A 25,757-nucleotide genomic window follows, 5' to 3' on the forward strand; every position below is an offset into this window, starting at 1 on the left:
CATTAACATGTTTTGCTAGGGTTCCTTGATGCCACACTTGGCCAAATGCTGCCTTGATGCCAGGGGCAATCACTCTCACCTCACCCTATCCATTCACCTCACCTTTACATGTTGGGACCAAGGCTCTAATAAGGTTTTGAGGTAAATAACCCTGCTGGAAGCCAAGATGAGCATTGATGAACAGATTATTGCTGAGTAAATGCTGCTTGATAGAACTGTTAACAATACCTCCTATTATTTTATTGATGATTGAAAGTAGACTGATGAGGTGGAAATTGGCCAGATTCGATTTGGCCTGCTTTTTGTGGACAGGGTATACCTGGGCAATTTTTCACTTTGTCAGAGAGATGACAATGTGTAACTGCATTGGAAGAGCTTGGTTAACGGTGAAGCTAGTTCTAGAACACAAGTCTTCACGACTACTGCTCGGAATTTTGCAACCCCTATGGACTTTACAGGGTGGTCAGCCATTTTGTGATGTCACATGGCGTGAATTCAGTTGCCTGAAGATTTGCATCAGTGATGCTGGTGGTCTCAGGAGGAGGCCAAATGGATCATCCATTCAGCACGTCTGAAGAAAGATGGTTGCAAATGCTTCAGCCTTGTCTTTTGCACTGGCGTGCTGGTCTCCCCATTATTCGGATTCTGGATGTTGAACCTCCTATTAGTTGTATAATTGTCCACCACCAGTCAATACTGGACCGCAGAGCTTTTATTTGATCCATTATTTGTGGGATGGTTCGCTCTGCCCATAGCATACTGCTTGGCTATCCACCATGCTCGTAGTCCTATGTTGTGTCATAATAACGAAGAGAAAACACCAAATTACATCTGGAATAAGACCTGTAAGGTTTTAAAAGTTGAAAGTATAAGCCAAAGGTGGCTGAGATTGTAAAGTCAGTCGCTGGCTGAATTGCTGGTGGATGATATTCTGAGAGGCAATGGAAGACCAGCCTATTTCCAGACAATGATACTTCTAAAGCACACAGAAACTAATTGACATCTCCGGTGGAGACAATGGGAGATGAGTATCGTCTTCAGCAAGAAATTCCTGTGAGTAATGACCAGACAGATTTATGATTCTGCCTTCCAGGAATATACAAAAGCTAGGATAAAAGCCAGCTGAGAATCTGAGAATCACACATGTGTATGTGTGCATGAGTGATTGGGTGTCAGAATGGATATGACAGAAGCAAAAAAACAGCCAGCAGAAGCACCCCTGCAAATGTTTTTCACACATATATCCCCATCTTTCTCTCTGATTGCTGAAGTAAGCCAAGTCAGAAAAGACCACAGCTGAAATGAAAAGGAGGAAGTGTCCCCACCAAGCAGCAGACCATTGGAATCTCAAAACTGACTATTCGCCTGCTGACATCAGTACTATTGGAATCTTGTTTCACAACAGTCCCAACGCTCAATCATCTACTCATGAGACAAAGATTGTTTTGGATACCTTTTGCTGAGTTTACTTACTTTGGACTCAATTCTCACTTCTAACCTGTATGAATGTATATGCATGTATTTTTCATTTTCTTGCCTTTTATAGTTAATAAACTAACTCTGTCTTTAACCCAGGAAAGCCTGGTTAAATTAACTCCTTTTAAAAGATAAATATTGGGACTGGGAAAAGGGATTCATGAAAGAAGGAATCCTTTTTTTAGATTAATTTTGTTGCGACCGGCAGAGGGGGTTGAATAAATAAAGGGAGCAGTTCATCCCTCCTCATTGGAAGTATAACAGTTTGGGGGTTTCCCAGCTGGACAGTAAAAGATTGAGGGAACTCACCCAGCTTAATAAATCTGGGGAGCTCACCAGGAACCTCATAACAGTTGTAGCTTCACCAGGTTTCAATCTCATTTATGTTGGCCTTGTACTGCTCCTGGCATGCTCACCCACAGTTCACACTGGCATACCCTCCCACAGTTCAGACTGACATGTCCTCTCACAGTAGACATTGACATGCCCTACCATAGTTCACACTGACATGCTCTTCCACAGTAGACATTAACATGCTCTCCCACAGTGGACATTGACATGCCCTACCACAGTTCACACTGACATGCCCTGCCACAGTAGACATTGACATGCCCTCCCACAGTGGACATTGAGCTGGTCTCCCACAGTAGACATTGACATGCCCTGCCACAGTAGACATTGACATGCCCTCCCACAGTAGACATTGACATGGTCTCCCACAGTAGACATTGACGTGCCCTCCCACAGTAGACATTGGCATGCTCTCCCACAGTAGACATTGGCATTCTCTCCAACAGTTGACATTAGTATGCCCTGCCACAGTAGACATTGGCATGCCTTCCCAAAGTTCACACTGGCATGCCCTCCCACAGTAGACATTGGCATGCTCTCCCACAGTTCACGCTGGCATGCCCTCCCACAGTAGACATTGGCATGCTCTCCCAAAGTTCACACTGGCATGCCCTCCCACAGTAGACATTGGCATGCTCTCCCACAGTTCACACTGGCATGCCCTCCTACAGTAGACATTGGCATGCTCTCCCACAGTAGACATTGAAAAATGAAAATCGCTTATTGTCACAAGTAGGCTTCAATGAAGTTACTGTGAAAAGCCCCTAGTCACCACATTCTGGCGCCTGTTTGGGGAGGCTGTTACGGGAATTGAATCGTGCTGCTGGCCTGCCTCGGTCTGCTTTCAAAGCCAGCGATTTAGCCCTGTGCTAAACAGCCCCTGGCATGCTCTCCCACAGTAGACTATTGGCATGCCCTCCCCACAGTAGACATTGGTATGCCCTCCCACAGTTCACACTGACACGTTCTCCCACAGTAGACATTGGCATGCCCTCCCACAGTAGACATTGGCATGCCCTCCCACAGTAGACATTGATATGCTCTCCCAGACTTCAAGTGACATGCCCTCCCGCAGTAGACACTGACATGCCCTCCAACAGTAGACATTAGCATGTTCTCCCACAGTAGACATTGGCATGCTCTCCCAAAGTAGACATTGATATACTTAATGATCTGTTGAGCTGCTCGCAGAAAAATACTTTTCACTGTACCTCAGTACACGTGACAATAAACAAATCCAATCCAATCCAATCCAATCTCCCAGAGTTCAAGTGACATGCCCTCCCGCAGTAGACACTGACATGCCCTCCGACAGTAGACATTGGCATGTTCTCCCACAGTAGACATTGGCATGCTCTCCCACAGTAGACACTGGCAAGCCCTCCCACAGTTCACACTGACATGGCCTCCCGCAGTAGACACTGACATGTTCTCCCGTAGATATTGACATGCCCTCCCACAGTAGACATTGGCATGTTCTCCCACAGTAGACATTGACATGCCCTCCCACAGTAGACACTGACATGTTCTCCCACAGTAGACATTGACATGCCCTCCCAAAGTAAACATTTGCATGCTATCCCACAGTTCACACTGGCATGTCCTCCCACAGGAGGCATTTGCATGTCCTCCCACAGTTCACACTGGCATGTTTTCCCACAGTAGACAATGGCATGTCCTACCATAGTTCATACTGACTTGCTGTCCCATGGTTCACATTGATTTAGAGTTGGTTCTTTGGCTCTATGGTAATGTTAGAGTGAAGTTTATTCCCGGCCATGAAGTTTCAGATCGTGGTTAAATATAATTCTACTGCTGACGATGGCCCGCAGTGCCTCCATTGTGTTTTTTGCTGCTAGATCTGATCTGAATCTATCAGACAGTAGTATGATGGTAGCACCACAAAACAAGGTGTATGAAGACCGGACTTCATCTCGACAAAGACTGTGCAGTGGTCACTTCGGCCAGTGCTGTCATGGACAGTCAATTGATGAGGATGAAATTAAATCAAGTTCTCTCCCTTGTATTGGTTCACTCAACATGTGTGGAGAGCGCAGTCTGGCAGATATATTCTTCAGGCCTGAACCAGCTCGGTTAGAGGTGATTTTACCAAGTCGTTCTTAGGAATGGACATTGAAGTCCCCCACCCAGAGTACGTCAGTTGAGGGAGGGTGGTAGGTGGTAATGAGCAGGAGGTTTTCTTGTAACTTCTTCAAGGTGTGGGCTCAATGTCCTGCTACTGTCACCGCTGGTGGGTCTATCCTCCATTGGACTAACTTTTTATTTAATTAATTATTTTATTTAATTAATTGACGTTAAATTATCCTAACTTCAATAGTGGGATGGTAACTGATGTCGCTGGAGCTATGGTCCAGGTATTTGGATTACTAGCCCAGTAACACCATTGTTATGCCACCTTTCTCTTTAACATTCCATACTGTTATTCTCCTTTTAAACTGTGATGAAATCACAGGTGAGTTAGCAAGATCTACGTCGTGAATAGAATAATTCTATGTTTGTTGTACATGCATTATACGTAATGTTACCTTTTGAAACATTTTGTTCAGTCATATATCTTTACAAATTTGTTTCTTCTCTAACCATTAACTCCCTCACACCAGTAGATTATGTCTGTCAGTTTTCTTCTCGTTTTTTCGTATTATCTATATTCTCCTCAAATGCATTTTCCCCATTTACCTTTGATGAAAAAAATCTACTAAATTTCAAAAACAATTCAATAGTACCTCACCTTCCCTATTGTAAATTCTCCTTTAAAAAAACATTATCACAACTTCCAATGTGGTTGGATATATGTCTTTGTGGAACCCACCTCTTCACTCGCCTGATGAAGGAGCTGCACTCCGAAAGCTAGTGACTCCAAACAAACCTGTTGTACTTTAACCTGGTGTTGTAGGACCTCTTACTGTGCCCACCCTAGTCCAATGCCGGCATCTCCACATCATGGCTTCCAGCTGGAGTATTTTGTCCAATTTGGGAACGCACCATGAGAAAGACAGGATGACGAGTAGTGAAGGATGACCTATATTTGGCAAAGAAAGGCAAATGAGATCCCCGCCAAGATCTTCTGAGCAGCAACAATGGTGAGCCGTTTGCCACTGTGCTTGGAGATTCACCTGACTTACCACTGCTGAGCATTTCTTCTGGGTTCTTCTGGTCCTGGCTGTCACAGAAACATGCAACGCAGCACCCTCCTGAAACTACATCAGAGAGGAATAGAGTTGGGGGAAGGCAGGACATGTCACCATTGTAAGGCACTCTTTGTCCTCTGGTTACTTTTATGGTCCAGCATTTGGTTCAATGGATTGGTGAATAGGTTGAGTAAATGAGTGGGTAGATTGTTAGAGTGCACAGTTGGATCGGAGGGTAGTCAGGTTGTATCGGAGTGGTGGATGGGGTACTCATCGGGAGGATAGTCAGGTGGTCGTGGTGGTGGTAGCAGCTGGGTTGGGTGGTAGTCTAGTGGTCAATGGGAGAAGTGGATGGGGTCAGGGTGTAGTAGGCTGGTTTGGGGGTAGATGGAAGGTTGGGTCAGATTGGGGGTATCCGGAGACGGACAATTGGGTTGTCTGGGCAATAGTCTGGTTTGGATGATCTGATTCCAGGGCTATTCAAGTGGTCAAGAGAGTCTGGTTGGGTTGGGGAGTTCTTGGGTCGGGGTAAGCAGATGTTTGGGAGCGTGGCCAGAGGACGTTAGCGGGGCTAGTTGCAGAGTTGTGGGCAGGTCAGGGGTGATGTAGGGGATTGGTTGTTTAACTCAGGGTTGGAGACATTAATAGAGGGTCCCTGGGAGTAGGGGAATTGCCCACTGGAAGTTTGGACTTTATTCTTTCATGGGATATAGGCGTTGCTGGCAAGACCAGCCTTTTGTTGCCCATCACTAATTACTCTTGAACTGAGTAGCCATTTCAGAGGGCAATTATGAGTCAACCACAGATTAGCTAAGGATGGCAGATTTCCTTCTCTAAAGGACATTAGTGAACCAGATCGTTTTTACGACAATTAACAAAGATTTCAGGGTCATCATAAAACTTTGAATTTAATAAAAACCTAGAAATAATATTTCACCATTTGCCATGGTGGGATTCGAATCCAGGTCTCCAGAGCATTAACCTGGGTCTCTGGATTACCAGTCCAGTAACAATACCACTACGGCCCCACCTCCCCTCGTCTCCATGTATTTTTGTCATTGGTGTAATTTGCAAACATACCAGTGAATATATTAATCATTCTGAAATATTTCTCTTTCTTTCTGTCTACAACCCATTTCCTTAAATGCTGCCGTCCTCTACAATGGGATATTTTGGTGACTGATTCAGAATGGATGATGCTGAAGCCTGTTTTATCCTTAGCAGTCGATATGAAGTTGACAGGACAGCTGCTGTAAGTTCTATTTATTAAGAATTGAAACACCAGATGTTTTATAAAAGGGAAGGAGGGATGGATGGATGTGAACTGTCTGAAATCAACACAGACTTTCAGCTGGATCAAACTTGATGGGCTCGATAGCCTTTCCTCACCTGCTGTTCTTAGCCTAACCCTCTCGACCCCCTGTAATTTAGAAAAGTTTTTGACAAGGTCACATTTGCAGTCTAGTCAGAAGATCAAAAACACAAGGGGCCCATGGGAAGGTTCTCGGACCAAAGTTGGCTCAGTGGCAGGAAGCAAAGGAAAACAGTTATGTGTATTTATTTTGTGAAAGGAAGGTTGATTCCAGTAGGGTACCACTTTTAATGATTTAGAATTAAATGTAGGGGCATGATTAAGGGCCAAAAATTGGCGAGGTGCTTACTAATAAGGAGGGAATCAGTTGAATGTAGCAAGATATCAATGGTCTGGTCAGTTGAATAGAAAAGTGACAAATTTAATTCAATTCAGAGAAATGTGAGGGAGGGCAAACAATGCAAAGGAATAAACAATAAATATTGGATACAGAGAACACAACAGAACTGTTTTACTTCCTCACATCCGTGAAAGACCAGGTCAGATAGATATGGTGATTAAGAAAGCAAACTGGATACTTTCATCTCTCAACTGAGGCACATAAAATAAAGGATCACTTTGACAGTGGAAGCGGGGGTGGAGTGGTAACTGTGAGAGCAGACGGGAAGGGGGTGATAGCCAATGGCCACAGTGTACGTGCTCAGAGAACAAAAGAGAGACAAATGCAAGACTGCCAGGTTCAATCTTTCATAGGCCTTCCAGAAAAAGGGATATAAAATGTCCCTTGAGGGACTCAGGACGAGCAGTGAAAATAAGAGACAGACCCTTAAAATACGGATGACCTTGTATTCGAGAGTATAAGAGCTTGGATGTTATGTGAGATCTGGATAAAAACACTCGTTAGATCCCGCTACAGTAGAGGTCAATAATAACTTTGGAACAGAGAAGACTGAGTGGAGATTGAATTGAAATGTGTAAAATTATGAGAGACCTAGATAGAGTGGACATTGTACAGGAAGGGCTTACTTCCATAAGCAGAGAGGTCAATAATCAGGGGGACATAAACTTAAAATAATTGGTAGATGATGTTCTAGGATAGGTTTTGATCAGCCAGAGGGTGGTGAGGATCTAGAGCTCTCTGGTTAAAAGATGGTAGAGGCATAAATGCTCAGCTCTTTAACACAAATCTTGGATATGCACTTGACGTGCTATAAACTATATGCCTCTGGACCAAAAGTTGGAAGGTGGGATTAAACTGGGGAACTCTATTTCAGCCATCAAGGACATAGTGGATCGATGCACCTCGCTCTGTGCCATGAATCTTATATGGGCTGGATTTTACACTCCCCTGCCAGCGAGCTTGAAGGCTGGCAGGCAAGTAAAATACAGTGAGCACTGTGCCACCATGTACCCACTCAATCCTGTCCGCACCATAAATATACGTGGGACGAGGGAGCTGCCTGGTCGACTGCCTGACACTGGGCTAATTAATGATAACTTCCTATACCCACAGCATAGGAAGGGTGGTCCACGCATGTGGGAAGCCCAACAGCTTTAGCTACATGAGCTGCTGTCAGGCAACAGCCCCCTCCGCCCTCCCCCCCCCTCCCCCCCCCCCAACAAATCCCAAGGTCCTATCCTCGTCCCTGTTAGCCCTATGCCCCTCCTACCACGTGCCCCCCACTCCCCCAACAACTTCTCTAACCTGGTCCTCCTACCCTCTCAACCCCCTCATCAGGACCTGACAGCTCCCCCCCCCCCTCTCTCCCTCCCCCCCCCGCTCCCCCATTTAGACCTCCGAATCTGGGCACATCTTTGTCTGGACTGCCTGTAGCCACAGACGTTGCTGGGACTAGAGATCTGCCAGCTATCTGATTGTCTGGCAATTCCCTTGAGGTGGAACTTCCTCCCCAGATAGGGCAGAAGTCCGACCTCCAGTTGCTTAATATGCCCACAGGATTAAACAGCTGCAGGGGTGGGGCTTCTACACCAACCCGACATCTGATTTTTTTTTTAGCTGAGGGGGTAGTGGGGGTGGAAGGGTGGGGTGGGGGTCACTGCACCTGTTAAATACAGCCCACTATTACCACATAGTTTTAAATTTTTAAAATGATACAACAGTAAATAATTATTACAATTCAAATTGGTAAAAATAAGCTGCTGTTCAAGGCAGACTGTATTCTGTCAAACAAGAAAAGATGTAGGATTCGATCTAATGGGAGAAGCACTAATCACGGTAGTAAGCGAGAATTGCCGGGGTCCCCACATGGGCCTCGTCATATCGGGTCTCCGCATCGGTCACCAGCCTCCATACTGGTGTCATTAGCCGGGACCTCAGTGGGTACCCCTTATTCCCAAGAGCCAACCCGTTATCTTGGGGTGTTCCTCCAAGATGCCAGGTATCTCCGACTGCCCCAGGATGTATCTGTCATGAACGCTCCCTGAGAAGCGTGCATACACGTTCATGATCTTGAGGTGGTGGTTGCACATGAATTGGAGGTTCAGGGAATGGAAGCCCTTCCTGTTGATGGAGGGCACTGGGCCTGGGGTATCCCAGCGATGGCGGACAATCCTACTGCCGTGACTCTTGATGGGCTTGGTCCAGGTCAAGGTTTATATAGTCAGCTGCCCGGCATACAGGGCATCATTGACTTGACGGATGCGCCTGTGAGCTGTAGGTTAGGAAATACCGCACAAGTCCCTTCTCGAGCCCTAGGCTGAACCTAGCGGAAAGGTTCAGAGCAGCTGTGACCTAGGCGGCCACCAGGTATGGGTAGCCTACTTCTCCACATGGTGACAAGTCCGCAAGGACATGGCACAGGTGCCGCACCGTCTCCTTGTTGAGGCGGAGCCTGCTGTGGCACATGCTGTCCGACATCTCCTCGAACGACCAGCGACGTCTGTATACCTTGGGCCATTGCGGTCTCCCCGTCTGGGTCCCTCCCCAGCCTGATAGACAGCTGGGTGTGGCCCTGCACATGGGAAGCATGAAAAGTGCCGCTACTTTTTCCGGCGCCTGGCCACCTGGCCTGCCACCAGCGAAGGCAGCTGCTGCGGGATCCACAATATCATCCATTATGGGATATTTGGAAGGAATTGGAGAAGGTAAGAGACGACAATCAGTTATCGCTTCCACCCCAGGCCTCTTGGGTCCATCAAACCTCCCCCACCCTTACGTTTCCTGCCATCTCTTAAGGTGCAGGTTGTGCTGAGTGATCTCGCCCTGCACAAGCAGCCCCGGCCACTGCAGTGGCCCCTGAGCACCGGATCCCAGACCCCTGCTGGGAAATTTACTTGGACTGGGCTCGGGTCTCCTCCCCGATCCACGCACCCACCCTCTTGTCACTGAAATATCCCCAGTGCTGAGGCCCAGCTCTTGGGTGTTTGATAGTTGGCTGCTGCCTCTGTGGTATTGACGCCGCAAAGTGTTCAGACAAAGTACCCATGACTGATTGGGATGCCAGGCAGTAACACTAACCTGCAACATGGCACGTCTACAGGAATCCACTTGGCAGCTGTGAAGTGCTCATATAACTAACAATGCCAATTCCATATTGGAAATAACCTTCAGCTGTGCAGCCAGAGGCTGCCATGTCTGAGGGGGATACAATGATCTTCACCATATTACCACAGACAGGGCTCTGTTCGGTGTTTGGTGGGACAGGCAGCAGCTGAAGTTGCCCATGTTATGGGTATACACAATCCTGGAGGGATGACCTGTTGGAGCCCCTCATCCCTTGCCCAGGAGCAAACCCCGCCAATGGCGCCTGAACCTCCTCCCCCGACCTGGCCAGTCCCCCCTGCTCCACCCTCCCTAGAGCACTGGGCCACCAGCTCCAATGCCCCCGTGCAAATTGCCCCAACTCAAAGATGGCTACTCGCCTCCTCCGATCCCCACAGAAGCCACCATGCTGGCTTCGCGTTTTAAAGTAGGTGTGCTAAAGGACACCTGCGTGACCACTCGCTGAGGAGCTGGCAGATCACAGGAGGCTATTAGATAGGGGGTCCTTCCCGTTAATGATATGGAGATTGGTGATTATTGGTTTCTCGCCATATCTAGGCTGGATTTGGATCCTGCCAACTGGAGTGAGCCAGTTAGATCGGAAACCGATCGACCCCCGGCACGGCTCCCAATTTCGGCCTCTCCCGTGATCTAACCGGCTCGCAGAGGTCCGCTCCAGGTGCAACACCGCCATTAGTTTGCACCTGTAGTGTTATATAAATTGATTGGCAAATGTAAAACATAAATCACTTTTCATGAATTAAATTTAATGGGTGGGTATTCTACATTCCCCCAGCCCCCTGTTTCTCGGTGGCGCGCCATTCCCTGGTGGTGGGCTCCTCTCTTGCCATCGCTTGTCAATGGGATTTTCCATCAAAGGCACCCCACACCGCTGGGAAACCTGCGGATGAGGTCGCGCTGCCTGCGGGAAAAAAGAATCCCGACGGATGGAGAATTCGGCCAAAGGTTTTGAGCATTTTTCTCCAACATGGAACTATTTATTTATGTCTTGCATGTCAATCTTCAGTATGCACCATTTCTCGACTGAGAAAACAGATGCATCCTGTGCATTCCACAATGGTATTCTGTAACTATCTAAAAGGAATTCCACAAAACCAGCCCTGGAAGATGGCCCCTCTGATGTTCCATGCCCCTATTTGAGAAATGCCTCTCCTACCTTTGCCCTCTCCCTCAATGGCCCAGTTTAAATAGGATCTTGCCATATTGGAATTGAGCATAAATTTAAATTCAGCCAGAGGTTAGCAAAATATCAGCAAAATACCAGGAAAACTGGCGTCAAACGGCCACCGATTCCCCGTTTTTCTGGAGCCTAGCAGGGAGGCAGCGGAGAGCTTGCAGCTCTAGCTGCCAATATGGCTCTCAGGTCTTCCGGTTCCAAGGCCGCGCATGCACACAGTGGCGGCCTGCAGTGGCCGCGCCTTGCTCCATGACGGACTCAGCCTGCGGGCCTGGACCGCTAAACTAGTGCCCCCTCTTCGGCCGCTCGTGCGCCCCGGACCGCCCGCCCACAGTTCCCCCAGCCCCGAATAAAGCCCCCTCTACCCGCAGATTGTCCCTCCCCCGACTGTGGCGGCTCCGGACTGAGATCGCAACCACCACGCGAGTTTCCTGAACGGCTGAGACCACGAGAGTTCCACGCCCGTCGGGAACTTGGCCGTTCGTGCCTGAGGCCGTGGAAAATCAGTGCAACGTACTCCTAGAGTACACTGCTTTTCAGGGGACGGAGAATTCAAAAACCGGCACCGCTACCGATATGGGCGTCAAAACAGATTCTCTGCCCTGTCATCGAATGCGATTTTGGCTTCAGGATGCAGAGAATCCAGCCCCTGAATTTTACGGTGTTTTTACCTGAACGCAACATATTTGGAAAACATGACTTCCAAAGTTCTTTGTTTCTAACCTCATGTTGTTAAATATGGCTCTTTTGCCATTATTTTCGAACAGCGGAATTTGTTTTCTCATACCTGTAACCAGGACATTATAATTTAAAAGTACTAAGCCCTATCAGAAGATATGGAAACATTTAGGAGCGAAATTGGTCCTTGTGGCAGGTTTCTGCAAAAAGACAGGGCCGCAAGGACCAAGGATCAAAGTGTGTGGCTGGGGGACAGACACTGCCACATTGACAAATACAGCTTCTTGAGTATTTGTAGTGCTTGCCTGAAACTGGCATTAAGCGCCTTAGATATGCAAATTGAGATCTGAAGTGCGTATCACAATCCCTTTCTCGGGACATTATAGAAGCAAGCACGAGGCCTGTTTGGCTTACCGTTATCTGCTCTACAAATGCGACCCGCAAAGCTTTTTCTATTTGTCCATCTACATTTGAAACCACAAGGGCCAGTTGTGTTTCCTATCTGCTACCAACCCTCTACTCCCCCCCCGCAGCTACCAAACCAGCTTCTAAAATACTATTCCAAACTACTTTCACAACAAATGCAATCTGACAACTCGTCCTTTAAACAGATTCAGACTTTTACTGAATTATTACTTGAAAATCACTTTTCAAACTACTTACTTTCATGCTCATAAAAAGTGGTGCATATATTTGATTATATTAGCATAACTTTGTTTCAATTATCATTGCTGGCCTACTCAATTGTGACTGGAATGAAGTATCTTGGATAATTACTATCTTTGGTTATGTTTCTGATTATTGAACTTCCTTTTGAAACAAAATAAATTACTGCACCTGGCAAAGGAAAATATTTTTTCTCCGAAGCTTAGAATGAAAGTATAGTGAGAAAATATCTTATTACCTTTTCAAATGGTTTAAGTTTTGTAATTTATGATGCCTTTGCTGACAGTAACTGGAAACATAAACTATTCATCTATCATAATTTTGCTTGATTATTTGAATAGTTATCCAGCTGGGAAATGGCAACTAATGGAGCATTAAGAGATTAAAATGTGGTAAAATGGCCTCAGTTATCCTAATTATATTTGCTAATGCTTTACTTTTTTTAAATCTCAAAATGATAATGTATCCATAGAGATCTGTTCCCTGTGGGTCTTCCGAAAGGGTAGTGCAGTCTATTCAAGGTTGAGAATTTCCGTTATTGTATTGTGCAGAAATTACATTGGCATAGAAAGTCAAAATTTCAATCTTCCTGCTGAAATGTACATTTTGCACTGAAATAATCTGTGGCGCTCATTGGTTTATGCTGGAATGTAAAAGCCAATGCAACTGTGGTGCCACTAATTTGAGTTAACAGTGAGTGAGCTGCTGTCATATGCCAAGGCACCCTTCTCATGGAATCTCTTGCCTCTGCATTTCCTTTTGCAATAAAATGCAGAACACGGGTATGCCTATTGGGAAGGCCTTTCAAACTGTTTAGTTGTTATGAACACTTAGAGGTGAAGTAAGATTTTGAAAAATGTCAGATGCAATGGGACTGCACTTTGCTTAGGTATAGCACAGGTGTCTTTCAGAAAACATTAAAAATAGGAGCTCTGATCAATGATATCCGATAGCTTCTGGCCTCACTGCAACTAAATTTGTGGGTGCGAATCTTTGTCAGTGCCTTCGCTGTGTAACTCTGATCCTGCATGAGCTGGATTTTCCTATGCTGGATGGGGCTATGTCAATGAATATTTTGGCGGTCAGATGCAGGAAACATTACAATCAAATGAGGAAATTCTTGCACAATAGCGTTTAAGCATGAAAACTGGAAGACATCAGTTGCAGGCAATTTTTTTCCACAAAAAATGACACACTAGCTCTGGAACACCTTGGCTATGCCATCAAGTTCCAGGAAATTACTGGGCAACATTTTTGTTTTATATTGCCAGCAAATTTGGTGAATTAAAATGTCTCTCTGATGACACTTAATGAGAGTCTCATTTTGACTTACATTAATTATCAGAACCTGCTCAGGTTTAACATATGCATCTTTATTTCCCGATGGAAAGCTAAACATTGTTTACAATTTTTCAACAATTCCCACATTATGTCATGCATATTCATGAAGAGGGCAGCATTTCCAAATCCTGTGTTTCGGGATAATTTCCAGTTGATTTTATTCATGACATGTGCATTGGGTAATATTCTGTCTCTCAATCAATAATCATTTCCTATTTACTTCAGTTTCATGAAATCTCATTTCAGTCATTGGTTTGCAGTCTGAGCCGTAACTTAGTAACTTGAGCAAAAAGCTATTGACAATTTATTATTAGTCATTCACCATAGTCAGATTCTGTTGCACAAATAAGCGGATCTTAAGAGTTCATTATAACAGGAAACATTGCAGATGTTCAGGCCCAGTTTGTTGCAATTCAATCTGAAATAAAATTGAAACCTTCTGCATATTTAAATCTCCGAGTGCTCTTAAGAGAATGCCATCAACTTCCATCTGCTTCCTTTGGTCTTAACCATCTCATAAAAGACAGATTCTACCCAATGCATTGGGAATGCATCATCCCAAAATGCGCTTCCTCAACTGCAGTTCTAACATAATTTGATAAACCACTAAGAGCAAAATAGGTGAACATGGTACAACAATAGTTAATTCATCCGTGCTCTGTCCAAATGCAGGCTCTTGGCTCATTGTCTGCTGATGCTTCACCTTGAGGTGTTTTCCTTGACAGTTCTTTGTCAGTGGTGCTTTGCCATTGCTTTCCAATCCCGCGAAGGGTGAGGATGCAGGTCCCAATGCTACCTCAGCCAGAATGGGAATCAAAGTCACACTCATTGGTGTTAATCTGAGCCACACGCTAACCACATAGCCATCTGAGCTAACTGTTGCCAGCAAATGAATCACATTGCGGTTCCCAAAAGTTCAAAATATTCACACTTTAAACTCAAATGCTAGAGCTTCAGTAAGGGTACTTCTTGCAGCTCTAATTACGGTTGGTGATTGATATAGTGTTGCTCCCCACCATGCTTGTGAAAAGAAAATCGGCAAAGTCCCCGAGGATCATAAGCTGCTCTCCCCTTTTGAGGGGGAAATGAAATGAAAATCGTTTATTGTCAGAAGTAGGCTACAAATGGCATTGCTGGTGGCGAATTAACCTGAGGGTCACCACACATCAGGTGAGGGGTGAGGTTGAGAGGGTAGGGCTTTCATGAATAACCAGTACGGCAATTGAATCCGTGCTGCTGCCGTCGGCACCCACCAGCACAACTCCTTCATTTCCAGGTGCATTGCCCACACGTATCGGGCAGCGTAATGGCACAGTGGTTAGCACTGCTACCTCACAGCGCCATGACCCGGGTTCAATTCTGACCTTGGGTCACTGTCTGCTTGGAGTTTGCACATTCTCCCCATGTCTGCGTGGGTTTCCTCCAGTGCTCCGGTTTCCTCCCACAGCCGCAAGATGTGCAGGTTAGATGGATTAGCCATGCTAAATCGCCCCTTAGTGTCCAAAAGGTTAGGTGGGGTTGTGGGGAATAGGGTGGGGGCATAAGCGTAGGTAGGATCAGAGGGTCTGTGCAGCCACAATGGGCTGAATGGCCTCCTTCTGCATTGTAAGGATTCTATGATTCGATGATACCACCTGCTATAGACACCACTGACCCATCAACAGTGCGACTCAAAATGCCCTCTCATTGTCCCTGTAGGAGAAGATAGCCCATAATAAATGGGAAAGGGCCAAGCAGGGGGAGGAATCCCAGAGACATGAGTCTTCACGCCCTCTGAGGAATGAGCCCAGGAAATCACAGAGTTGCCCGAGGAGAGAGCAATTACCGACAACAAGGTTGGCCTGTGCGGGAAAGGTGAGGATACACTGCCCCTTCACCCAGATGACCTGTCTCATGTGAGTTGATCATGTCAGACAAAATTATCCTAACTGGATTATCGAACAGACGCCGGAATGTGGTGACTAGAGGTTTTCCCAGTAACTTCATTGCAGTGTTAGTGTAAGTCTATTTGTGACACTAATAAAGATTATTATGAAAGATTATTATTGTTATGAGACAAGGTTCTCCCAGAGCTGATGCAGATGATAGGATACAGCCGTGAGATTCTGGAGTGGGTGTCAGCTTCATTCCAGTGACTGCAAGGCAGATTATAAGGGTCCCAAAGACTTCAAGCACAGGACATGGTGCTGACAATGCATGGCACTGAGGTCTTCACTGCTAGGGCGGCGGTCACAGTGGAAAATCTAGATCACGACGTCCGAATCTTGAGTGGTGGTGTCCAAAGTATGGCTCAGTCTATGTCAACCATGGCTGAGGGCCTCGTCATCATGTCCTAGTTGCTGAGGGATGTGTTTCAAATGCATGTGGACATTGCCAAGGCACTGCAGACCATGCCCTAGTCACTGGAGATCATTGCTAAAGACCTTGACACCATGGTGCAAAGAATGTGGAGCCTCCAGGACTGGCAGAACCAGATGGCCTCTTGAGCTCGCTCCAGCTGCCCCGCCATCCCATGGAGTTCCCCAAGGCCCAACGGGCACCATCGAGGAGGAAGCGCTGGAGGCCAACCCGGGGCCTGTCACCAAGGAGACTATGACGGTCTCCATTTCTTCTGAATTCCACCACCCTGTCAGCGGCACACCTCATGGACAGCGGGCAGAACAGGGTGGCATGGTGACGCCAGTGACACCGGTAAGATGGTCTGGTCCCCCTCCCCCTCCTCCAGGTCCTCCAGAAGGCATCTGCCAAGGGCATCAAAGGCCACAGTGCATGGAAAGCAACAGGCTGCCTCCACCTCTGATGTGTGTCCTGGGGACAACCTTGACATAGCAGTAGAAGAGGAAAGATCAAAAAGAGTGAGGAGCACAGAATGGGCACAGGGAGTGGGGAGGGAGGGCTTGATCACTCTCTGGAACTGGGGGAATAGAAATCTGTCACAGTAAAATGTTCACTATTAAACATGTCGTCACACCTCATACATGTGGAACCTCTGTCACGTTAATCTTCACAACATGTTCACACACCCTGTTACCCTCTGCTCCCCCTACTCCCCCGGGCACAGTGGTCCAAGATCAAAAGCCTCCGATGCAGACCCGTTGGATGATGGGTGTGAGCTTGCTTTCAGCAGAGAGACAGGAGTCAGACTTTAGCAGAAACTGAGGAGCACCAGAGCATTCCTCACAGCGAGTTATCATCACTCTTCTGCCTTGTATGATGACCCACTGACAGTGCCAACACAGGCCTATCATCCTGGACTGATGTTACACAGACCCGTTGAGGGGGGAATCACGGTTGTTGAGGTAGGGGTGGTGATGGGGGATGAGGGAAATCGGTGGGGGAGGGAAATGAGGGGGGAAGGACATGCGGGGGAACTAGGGAGGAGGGGAATGGGGAGGGAAGGGAATGGGGAGAGAGGGAAATAGGGGGAGGGAAATGGTGGGGGGGCAGTTGAGCGAATGGACACGCCTCGTCCTAGGAAAATCTGGAGACGATGTGGGTCGAAGGTCTCCCTCGTCCTCCTAGCATATCAGACCATTGCCTGTCCTCCATCCTGCTCCTCGGGCTCATCCTCAGCCCCTCCTGGACCACCTCATCCTCCTTGTCAGATGAATCCGCATATCCTTCCACCACCACCTCCTCCTCTGCATCCCCCTCCAGCATTTTGCCCTGCTGCTGTGCCAGATTAGGGAGGGCATAGCAGACCATCGCAAAGCAGGAAAATCTAGATGACGACGTCCGAATCTTGAGTGGTGGTGTCCAAAGCATGGCTCAGTCTATGCCGACCATGGCTGAGGGCCTCGTCATCATGTCCTAGTTGCTGAGGGATGGGTTTCACCCCCTCTGGGGGTGTATTGCAAGGCACTGCCAGAGTGTTCAAGGCATCGGAATTGCATTTTCAGCAGCCCGATGCACTGCACAACAATAGCGCGGGTGGCAACGTGGGCCTCATTATAACAGGTCTCCGCCTCTGTCTCAGGCCTCCATACCGGCATCATCGGCCATGACTCAGTGGGTATCACTTGTCCCCCACGAGCCAACCGGTTATCCTGGAGTGGTCCTTGAAGACACTGGGAATCTCCAAGTGCCCCAGGATGTATCTGTCTTGCACGCTCCCAGGATAGCGTGCACACACGTGCATGCTCCTCAGATGGTAGTCGCACACAATCTGAACGCTCAAGGAGTGGAACTTCTTCCTGTTAATTGAGGACAATCCCTGATGCCCTGGGGCTCGCAGGGTGACATGTGTGACATTGATGGCCCCCTGGACCTGAGGTATCCCTGCGATGGCAGCAAACCTGCAGCCTGGGCACCTTGGTGGGCCTGGTCCAGGTCAAAGGTGATATAGTCTGATGCCCGGCCATACAGAACATCCATCACCTCTCGGATGCACCTGCGGTTGTAAGATTGGGATATGCCACACAGGATCCTGTTGGAGCCCTGGAATGATCTAGTTGCCTAGACATTGAGAGCTGCAGTGACCTTCATGGCCGTGAGGATGAGACACAGTCTTCTGCGGCACATGGTATCAGTCAGATCACTGAATGACCAATGATGCCTGTACACCTTCGGCTGTCACTGGCCTCCCCTTCTGGGACTCTCCTCAGCCTGATGGGCAGCCGGGTCTTCAGTGTGTGCGGCGGTCCCATGCACGTGAGGTGCCGCCTCCAGCCCGAGTTGTTGCTGTTGCCTTCTACGGCATCTGCCCGCCTCGTCTGCGATAAGCAAAGCAAGGCAGATCCACGCGATCGACACCAAAACCTAGTTATGTCTGGAAGGAACTGGAGAAGGAAAATGACCTCCCTAGCTTCCATCCTGGGACCCTCCAATCCCCCAAGCCTCCCCACCATTACCATGACAGTTCTGCCTTCTCTGAGAGCCATCCAGCGAGCCAGTTGTGCTGGCAAACATTTACGCGCGCCGGGCCTTGGTGCCGCGTAAAAGTGGCGCCGCGTAAATGACACAGCCGGCGCCGCATAAATGACGTCAACAGCGCATGCGCGGGTTGGCCTGCGCTAACCCGCGCATGCACGGTTGCCGTCCTCCCTGAGGCCACCCCGCAAGAAGATGTCGGATGGATCTTGCGGGGCGGCAGAGGATAGGAGGTCCTCCTTCAGAGAGGCTGGCCTGCCGATCGGTGGGCACAGAACGCGGGCCAGACCCCTTATGAGGCCGCCCCCGGTGCAGGAATCTCCCACCCGGCGTGGGGGGGGGGGGGGGGGGGGGGGGCGGGGGGAGAATTCCGCCCACTGTTCAGGCATCATACTTTGCTGGACATGCAGTGAGTTAATCATCTTCTGAGGCATGGCACGTGTGCTCTCAAGGAGGCACTTGAGAGTTGAGGATCGTGAAATGCTCTCACAGCTAACAAGGCTAATTTACCATTTGAAATAACCTTCAGCTGTGAAGCTCGAGGCTTCTCACAGTCAAAGCAGCAGCAGGGCCCTGTCTTGGGAGTGTTTGGTAGGACAGATAGGCAGAAGCTGTGGTTGCCCCTGTTATAGGTCTCCACAGTATTTAAAGATGTCTTGAAGGCCTCACAGATGCAAAGCCCCTCAAACCCTCAGCCCAAAGGTAACCCCTGACCTGAAATGCTTCAGCCCCTTGACCAAGTACAACTGGGGCACTGCATGCCAGAAAATGGAAATTGCTACTCACTTCCTTTCAGTAACCATTGCGCCAGGTTCCCGTTTTTGATAAGGAGTACTAAACGACACCCGCGTGACTTCCCGCTGGGGAGTCGGTTAATTCCCGGGATGCCGCTGCATTCGATTTCAGTCTCGTTAATGAGTTTGAAATGAATGCAAATGAGAGTTAATGATATTCTTGCCATTCTTGGCCGTGATCCGGAACTCACCATTGGGAGCAGGAATGGTGAATCTCAATATGGTTCGTGCTCAGCACGAATCTCGATTTTTCCCTCTCCCGCTATTCACCCGGCACGCCAGGATACACGCCTGGTGCACCGCAGTCGCCCATTATCATAGAATTTACAGTGCAGAAGGAGGCCATTCGGCCCATTGAGTCTGCACCGGCTCTTGGAACGAGCACCCTACTCAAGGTTAACACCTCCACCCTATCCCCATAACCCAGTAACCCCACCCAACACTAAAGGCAATTTTGGACACTAAGGGCAATTTATCATGGCCAATCCACCTAACCTGCACATCTTTGGACTGTGGGAGGAAACCGGAGCACCCGAAGGAAACCCACGCACACACGGGGAGGATGTGCAGACTCCGCACAGACAGTGACCCAAGCCGGAATCGAACCTGGGACCCTGGAGCTGTGAAGCAATTGTGCTACCCACAATGCTACCGTGCTGCCCCAATTATGTCCAAACTAAAGAAGGTTACCAATCAAATTTTATAATTAAACTGTACACCTTACAAGTCTTTATATAGCTTGTTTTCTTTTCTCAAAACATGGTTCATGGTATCGCATAGGTGGTAGAACGTTGTGCCTTCATCACACGGATTTGGTAGTTATCGCTCTCTGTTGACATACTGTACGAGCGGTGTTGTGTTACACCCGCATTATAAGCCCACGTGTCGTATCCAGGCATGTCTCTGAAGCCATTAAAATCTAAATGATCTTTTGGGAACATTCCGTTGAAGACACATTCAGAATGCAACAGAACACCAGCGGAGTTGACACTTAATATTGTTTACACGTTTACAGAAATTGAGATACAATTGTTGCCTGAACTTGTCTATAATTGAACTCCCACAAAGATGTGTGGGAAGGAAACCACTTTGTTAGGGAGAAAGAAAATACAGTTATTCGACTATAGTGTGCTTCACACTCCCACTTTCGAGAATCCAGACAAAGATTCTTGGAGTTTCAAATAAGGCCTTTATTATGAGATATAGCAAGGGCTCCAGTAGTCCAACTAGTGGCACACCAGAGATTTAAGGATCACACGGACAGCTATATAGGCTTGATTATAAGGAATTAGTATATATCAATCAAAGGTTGACATTTGTTCCTGGTTATCTATATACAATCACGACTATCAATTAAGTTGACTTCATGCATAATATATGAACACTATTGACCAATTGTAATGTGTGCATGTCTACTTGATTATAATATCCAATCAGTGCAGAGACACGTACATGGTGTCTTACAAATTTTTATATCAGTTATACGTGATCTAGCTTTTGCATATCAATCAACCTCCCTTGTCAGGTACCCCTGGTGTTTAATGACTTCACTCAAGGGAAGGATGTTTCAGGAGTAAACAGCTCTGTGTGATTATTGTCTCTTTTCCATTATCTCCAGACAATTTGGCACTGGAGAAAATGGTTAAAGATCCCACATTGTTATTGCAGTCCTTGAGAACTACTGCCTGTGGTATCCCTTTTCTGAGAACTAATCGCTGGCAGTTTGTGCCCTTGGGGCGTTTCTTTACAGCTAGCAGTTTGTGCTTCACAGACCAAACCGAAGATTATAACCTTTTCAGTAACTGGTGAAGATATTCAAAACATATGACTAGATCTTTAAAATTAATTCCAATATAATGAATGAAACTGCCCCATTCACACTCAGATGGGTGATGCCCAACGCATCACAAAAGCTTGCCACCCCCACATTTATTCTGTATACACCTCCCGATGCCTCAGGAAGGCAGACAGCATTATCAGAGACCCCTCACGCCCAGGCATTACCTTCTTCCAGACCCTTCCATCAGGCAGAAGGTACTGAAGTCTGAAGACCCGCACATCCAGACATAGGATCTGCTTCTTCCCCACAGCTATAAGACACCTCAACAACTCCAACCTCGGACTGATCTGTTCCCTGTAAGAACACTATTCACGATACCTTATGCTGCTCTTGCTCATGTATTTGCTTTGTCCCACTTGACCGCTCTGTAACCAGTTACTGTTTGTCGATGTACCATTTGTCAATGTTCTCTGTTGATTATTCTTTTTGTCTACTATGTACGTACTATGTACGTTCCCTCGGCCGCAGAAGAATACTTTTCACTGCACTTCGGTACATGTGACAATCAATCAAATCAAATCAAATCAAGTCAAAGAAGCAAATTCATCCCTGCAGTCAGTCTGGTACAGGGAAATTGAAAAGGGAAGCCACCTCGCCCAGCAAATAGAAGATGTCATCGACCAATATTGGCAGATTGCTGGCTGTGTTCACTGTATTTTATCAGGCCATTCATGATTACTTGCTGGGAGGGCATCTGCACTTCTTTGTCTTAACTGAATCAAATTAGAGGTCCGACCAATATTGGTGGTCATACATTCATTGGGTGATGTCTTTATACTTTGATCTTTTATCTCATACTTCTTTGACAATCAAGATAGGGCCAGCACTATTTCTCGTCTTGGCTTGTATTTCAGAGTGAATTTGTAACTCTGACGCCTCTGCAGTCTTGCTGGTGCTCTGCACAGATTTTTCTTGTCGATCTAGACAATGATTATTCTCCACTGTAAACTTTCCTCCAATGTCGTACATTCACACATGACTGTCAAAAGGACTGTTTGCATTTCTGACCTCAACTGATTTTCGAGCTGACGCCAATGCTATCAATTTTCCCTCTTGTAGAAGGCCTGCTCTGAGTTTTTTTCACAGAAGCACCTTGTTGAAGACTTTCTCTCTGTCACATGACAGACTTGTCCCTTTGTGGACTATTTCTTTGAGCTTGTTAAAACCCCTCTCATGTGATTTTGACCACTTGCACACACCGTCTCTCATCACCTTCTCTCATCAGCTCTGATCAGTTCTCTTAGGTTTGCTGTGTCTTCTGACATGTGAGGTATGAAATAACTCACGCACTGGATTAAACCAAGGTCACTTCTCAGCTCTTCCTTGCCTCTTGGAACTTCCATCTTGGAGACGGTCGTGACTTTTTCAAGACTCAACATGACTCTGTCATGTATGTACACCATTCTGGACTCTGAATTGGCGTTTTGTTGCCTTCAATGCATTTCTCTTTGTTTAGCTTGATCCCAGCATTCTTGGTTGTCTCCGTGGCTGCATGCAGATGTTAGTCATGATTTTTTTCATCTACACCATAGATCTCGATATCATCAGTTATGTTGACTGTTCCTTTGCATCTCTTGTGTGTCTCATCTATTTTCTGCTTGAACACATTCTGGTTCACTTCAGGGCTAAAAGATAGACATAGGAATTTGAATCTGCCAAAGTAGGAACATTGCATTGTCCAATAGATCTTTGACCAGTATCATGCCAGTAAAAATCTACTTAAGATCTTTATTTTTATGTATGTAACCCTTTCTGTTCAAGGTATGTAAGATTTAATAGTTTACAGTCAGGGTCACTACATAGAATCATAGAATTTACAGTACAGAAGGAGGCCATTCGGCCCATCGAGTCTGCACTGGCCTTGGAAAGAGCACCCTACATAAGCCCACGCCTCCACCCTATCCCCTTAACCCCACCTAATCTTTTGAACACTAAGGGCAATTTACCATGGCATTTATCAGGATACCACCCCACCCTAATCATTAGCAAGGCCCCTCCCCCAGAACCCGCCTTGAGCTCCCCCAAGCCTTCCATTCAGCCTCCTTCCTTCATTCTCCCACCTCATCTTCTCAGACCCCAGCTTATTCCCCAAACCTTGGCAGTGTCAAGTTGGCACCTTGCAGTCCAAGGAGAGGCAAAGTGGTAAGTACCTCCCCAACAGTTACCGCCAGTGTGTCAAGGGATTCCTTCCTGAGAGGAGGGGGTCAAGGGGCTTGTGCTGGGCTGGAGGTACTCAGGTTGGGGGTCATCCCTGGGATGGGGTTTCTTTGGCTACTCTCACGACCTGCAGCCTTTCACCCCATTAAGCACTCACTCAGTATGTAAAAAAAAAATAATGTTGGTGCCACGCATTGTCAGTATCTTCTCCTGCGCCCGGGATTCCTCCAATCAGCTGTGCACTCACTGGAATGCCGCTGGCAGCCTCCCCTGAATGTCACGGCTGTGTCCTGTCATCTTGCATCAGCTCTGAGAGAACTTTGTAACCTTGAACAGAGGCTCAGCTCCTGACTGGGACCCAGCTGAGTCCTGGGATCAAACAGATCTCTGACTGCTGACTCCTTTGGATATTCTTGCCTCCTCCTGATATTCATCGGCAACTGTGTGGTGCTCCCCAGATTTTGCCCCAGAAACCTGTCCACTAATGTCGCCCACCGAGGTATGTGTCTCTCCACTCGTGGAAGGTGGGAATGATAGCTGTGATGACTGGATGGTGGTCTCCTCGGAGCTCTTATCCGAGGTGGTCTTTTGGGTGGTGGGGGGGGGGGGGGGGGGGGTGGAACGACTCAGGATGGCCTGACCCCATCAGATTGAGATACTGCAAGACAATGGACATGTGGTCAATGAGAGGGAAGGATCATTTTGTCTGACATGAATAACTTGAGACAGGTCATCTGGGTGAAGGGACAATGGGTCCTCACCTCTGTGGAGCAGCTCAACCTTGCTGTTGGTGACTGCTCTTTCTTCGGACAATCCCACAATTTTCAGGGCCCGTGCCTCATAGGAGAAGTGAAGACACAAATCTGTGGTACTCCGCCACCGCGGCCCCCCACCCCCCCCCCACCCCACCCCAGCCCGGTGGAGGTCATTGGCCTTCTTCCAACATTAGTTTTGATTTATTTTTTAAAATAAATTTAGATTACCCAATTCTTTATTTTCCAATTAAGGGACAATTTAGCATGGCCAATCCACCTACCCGGCCAATCCACCTACCCGGCACATCTTTTTGGGTTGTGGGGTTGAGACCCACGCAGACAATGGTCCTTCTTACGACATTAGACGGCAGTCCACCTGATCCTGCTGCCCAAACTGACAGCTGCTGCCACTGCCTCCCAGGCAGCAACGGTGGCCCTGCTGCTGGTCCTGCAACCCCTTAGGGGAAACAGGATATCCCATCTCGCATCCACAGCATTGAGAAGCCAGGCCAGGCTAGCATCCACAAAGCGAGGGGCAGGTCTGCGTGCTACCATGCTTGTGTGTTGGCTGGGGGTGATTGGTGAGGGAGAATGCAGAAATGGTGCAGAAAAGTACTTGATCATTCAAGCCCAGAGAACGAAGCTATGGACAAAAGCAAATTACTGCAGATGCTGGAATCTGAAACCAAGGAGAAAATGCTGAAAAACTCAAAACATTAGCTCTTTCCTCTCCCTCCAGATGCTGCCAGACCTGCTGAGATTTTCCAGCATTTTCTCTTTGAGAGAATGAAGCTGCCTGTCGCAGTCTCATATGCAGACTTCATCAAGTCAACAGATGGAGAAACATCTATTCCACTCTGCTTTCTTCAGCCTGCGCTTATAGCTCCAATGCAGATGTCACTTTTTAAAAGCAGTTCCCCCTTGTTAGCAGCGAGATACTGAGGCACCTGTCTGGCGAATCAGACGGCGAGACAGCCAATAATGACAAGAAGCCCGTGGATGCTCATTTTCGACTCTAAGTGCTGTTAAATATGGGCTGCGATCTCGCCAACGAGGCTGTCGAGAAACATCCCACCAATTGCACCCAAAATGACTTTGAAATGTTTCCATTAAATCGCACCCACTGTGTACAAACCACTTTAAAGATTTCCACCAATTTAAAGGGATTTCTTTCACCATCATCTCACAGATCTTTACATTTGACATACTGACAGATTTTGTAAAAGTCTAAGAACATAGAACATACAGTGCAGAAGGAGGCCATTCAGCCCATCGGGTCTGCACCGGCCCACTAAAGCCCTCACTTCCACCCTATCCCCGTAACCCAATAACCCCTCCTAACCGTTTTTAGTCACTAAGGGCAATTTATCATGGCCAATCCACCTAACCTGCACATCTTTGGACTGTGGGAGGAAACCGGAGCACCCGGAGGAAACCCACGTAGACACGAGGAGAATGTGCAGACTCCGCACAGACGGTGACCCAGCATGGAATTGAACATGGGACCCTGGCGCTGTGAAGCCACAGTGCTATCCACTTGTGCTACCGTGCTGCCCTTATCTTATCTGCATCTAGGGATGCAGATGGGATCACTTTCACTTTATTATGAGAAACCTGTATTTTTTATATACTGACTTACTATTTAAAGGGTTTAGGGGTGCAGGTAAGA

At 47.4% G+C, this 25,757-nt stretch overlaps 1 protein-coding gene across 1 annotated transcript in view; it reads left to right on the top strand.

Annotated features, from left to right (window-relative positions):
* kcnt2a (potassium channel, subfamily T, member 2a) overlaps positions 1-25,757 on the top strand; it is a 939,304-nt gene that overhangs the window by 315,293 nt on the left and 598,254 nt on the right. Inside the window, exon 14 of the mRNA XM_072512908.1 lies at positions 6,165-6,228. Coding sequence (XP_072369009.1) covers positions 6,165-6,228 — 64 coding nt within the window. The remainder of the gene's footprint in view (positions 1-6,164; positions 6,229-25,757) is intronic.

Source organism: Scyliorhinus torazame, chromosome 7 (assembly GCF_047496885.1).
Source record: "Scyliorhinus torazame isolate Kashiwa2021f chromosome 7, sScyTor2.1, whole genome shotgun sequence".
Lineage (NCBI taxonomy): Eukaryota > Metazoa > Chordata > Chondrichthyes > Carcharhiniformes > Scyliorhinidae > Scyliorhinus > Scyliorhinus torazame.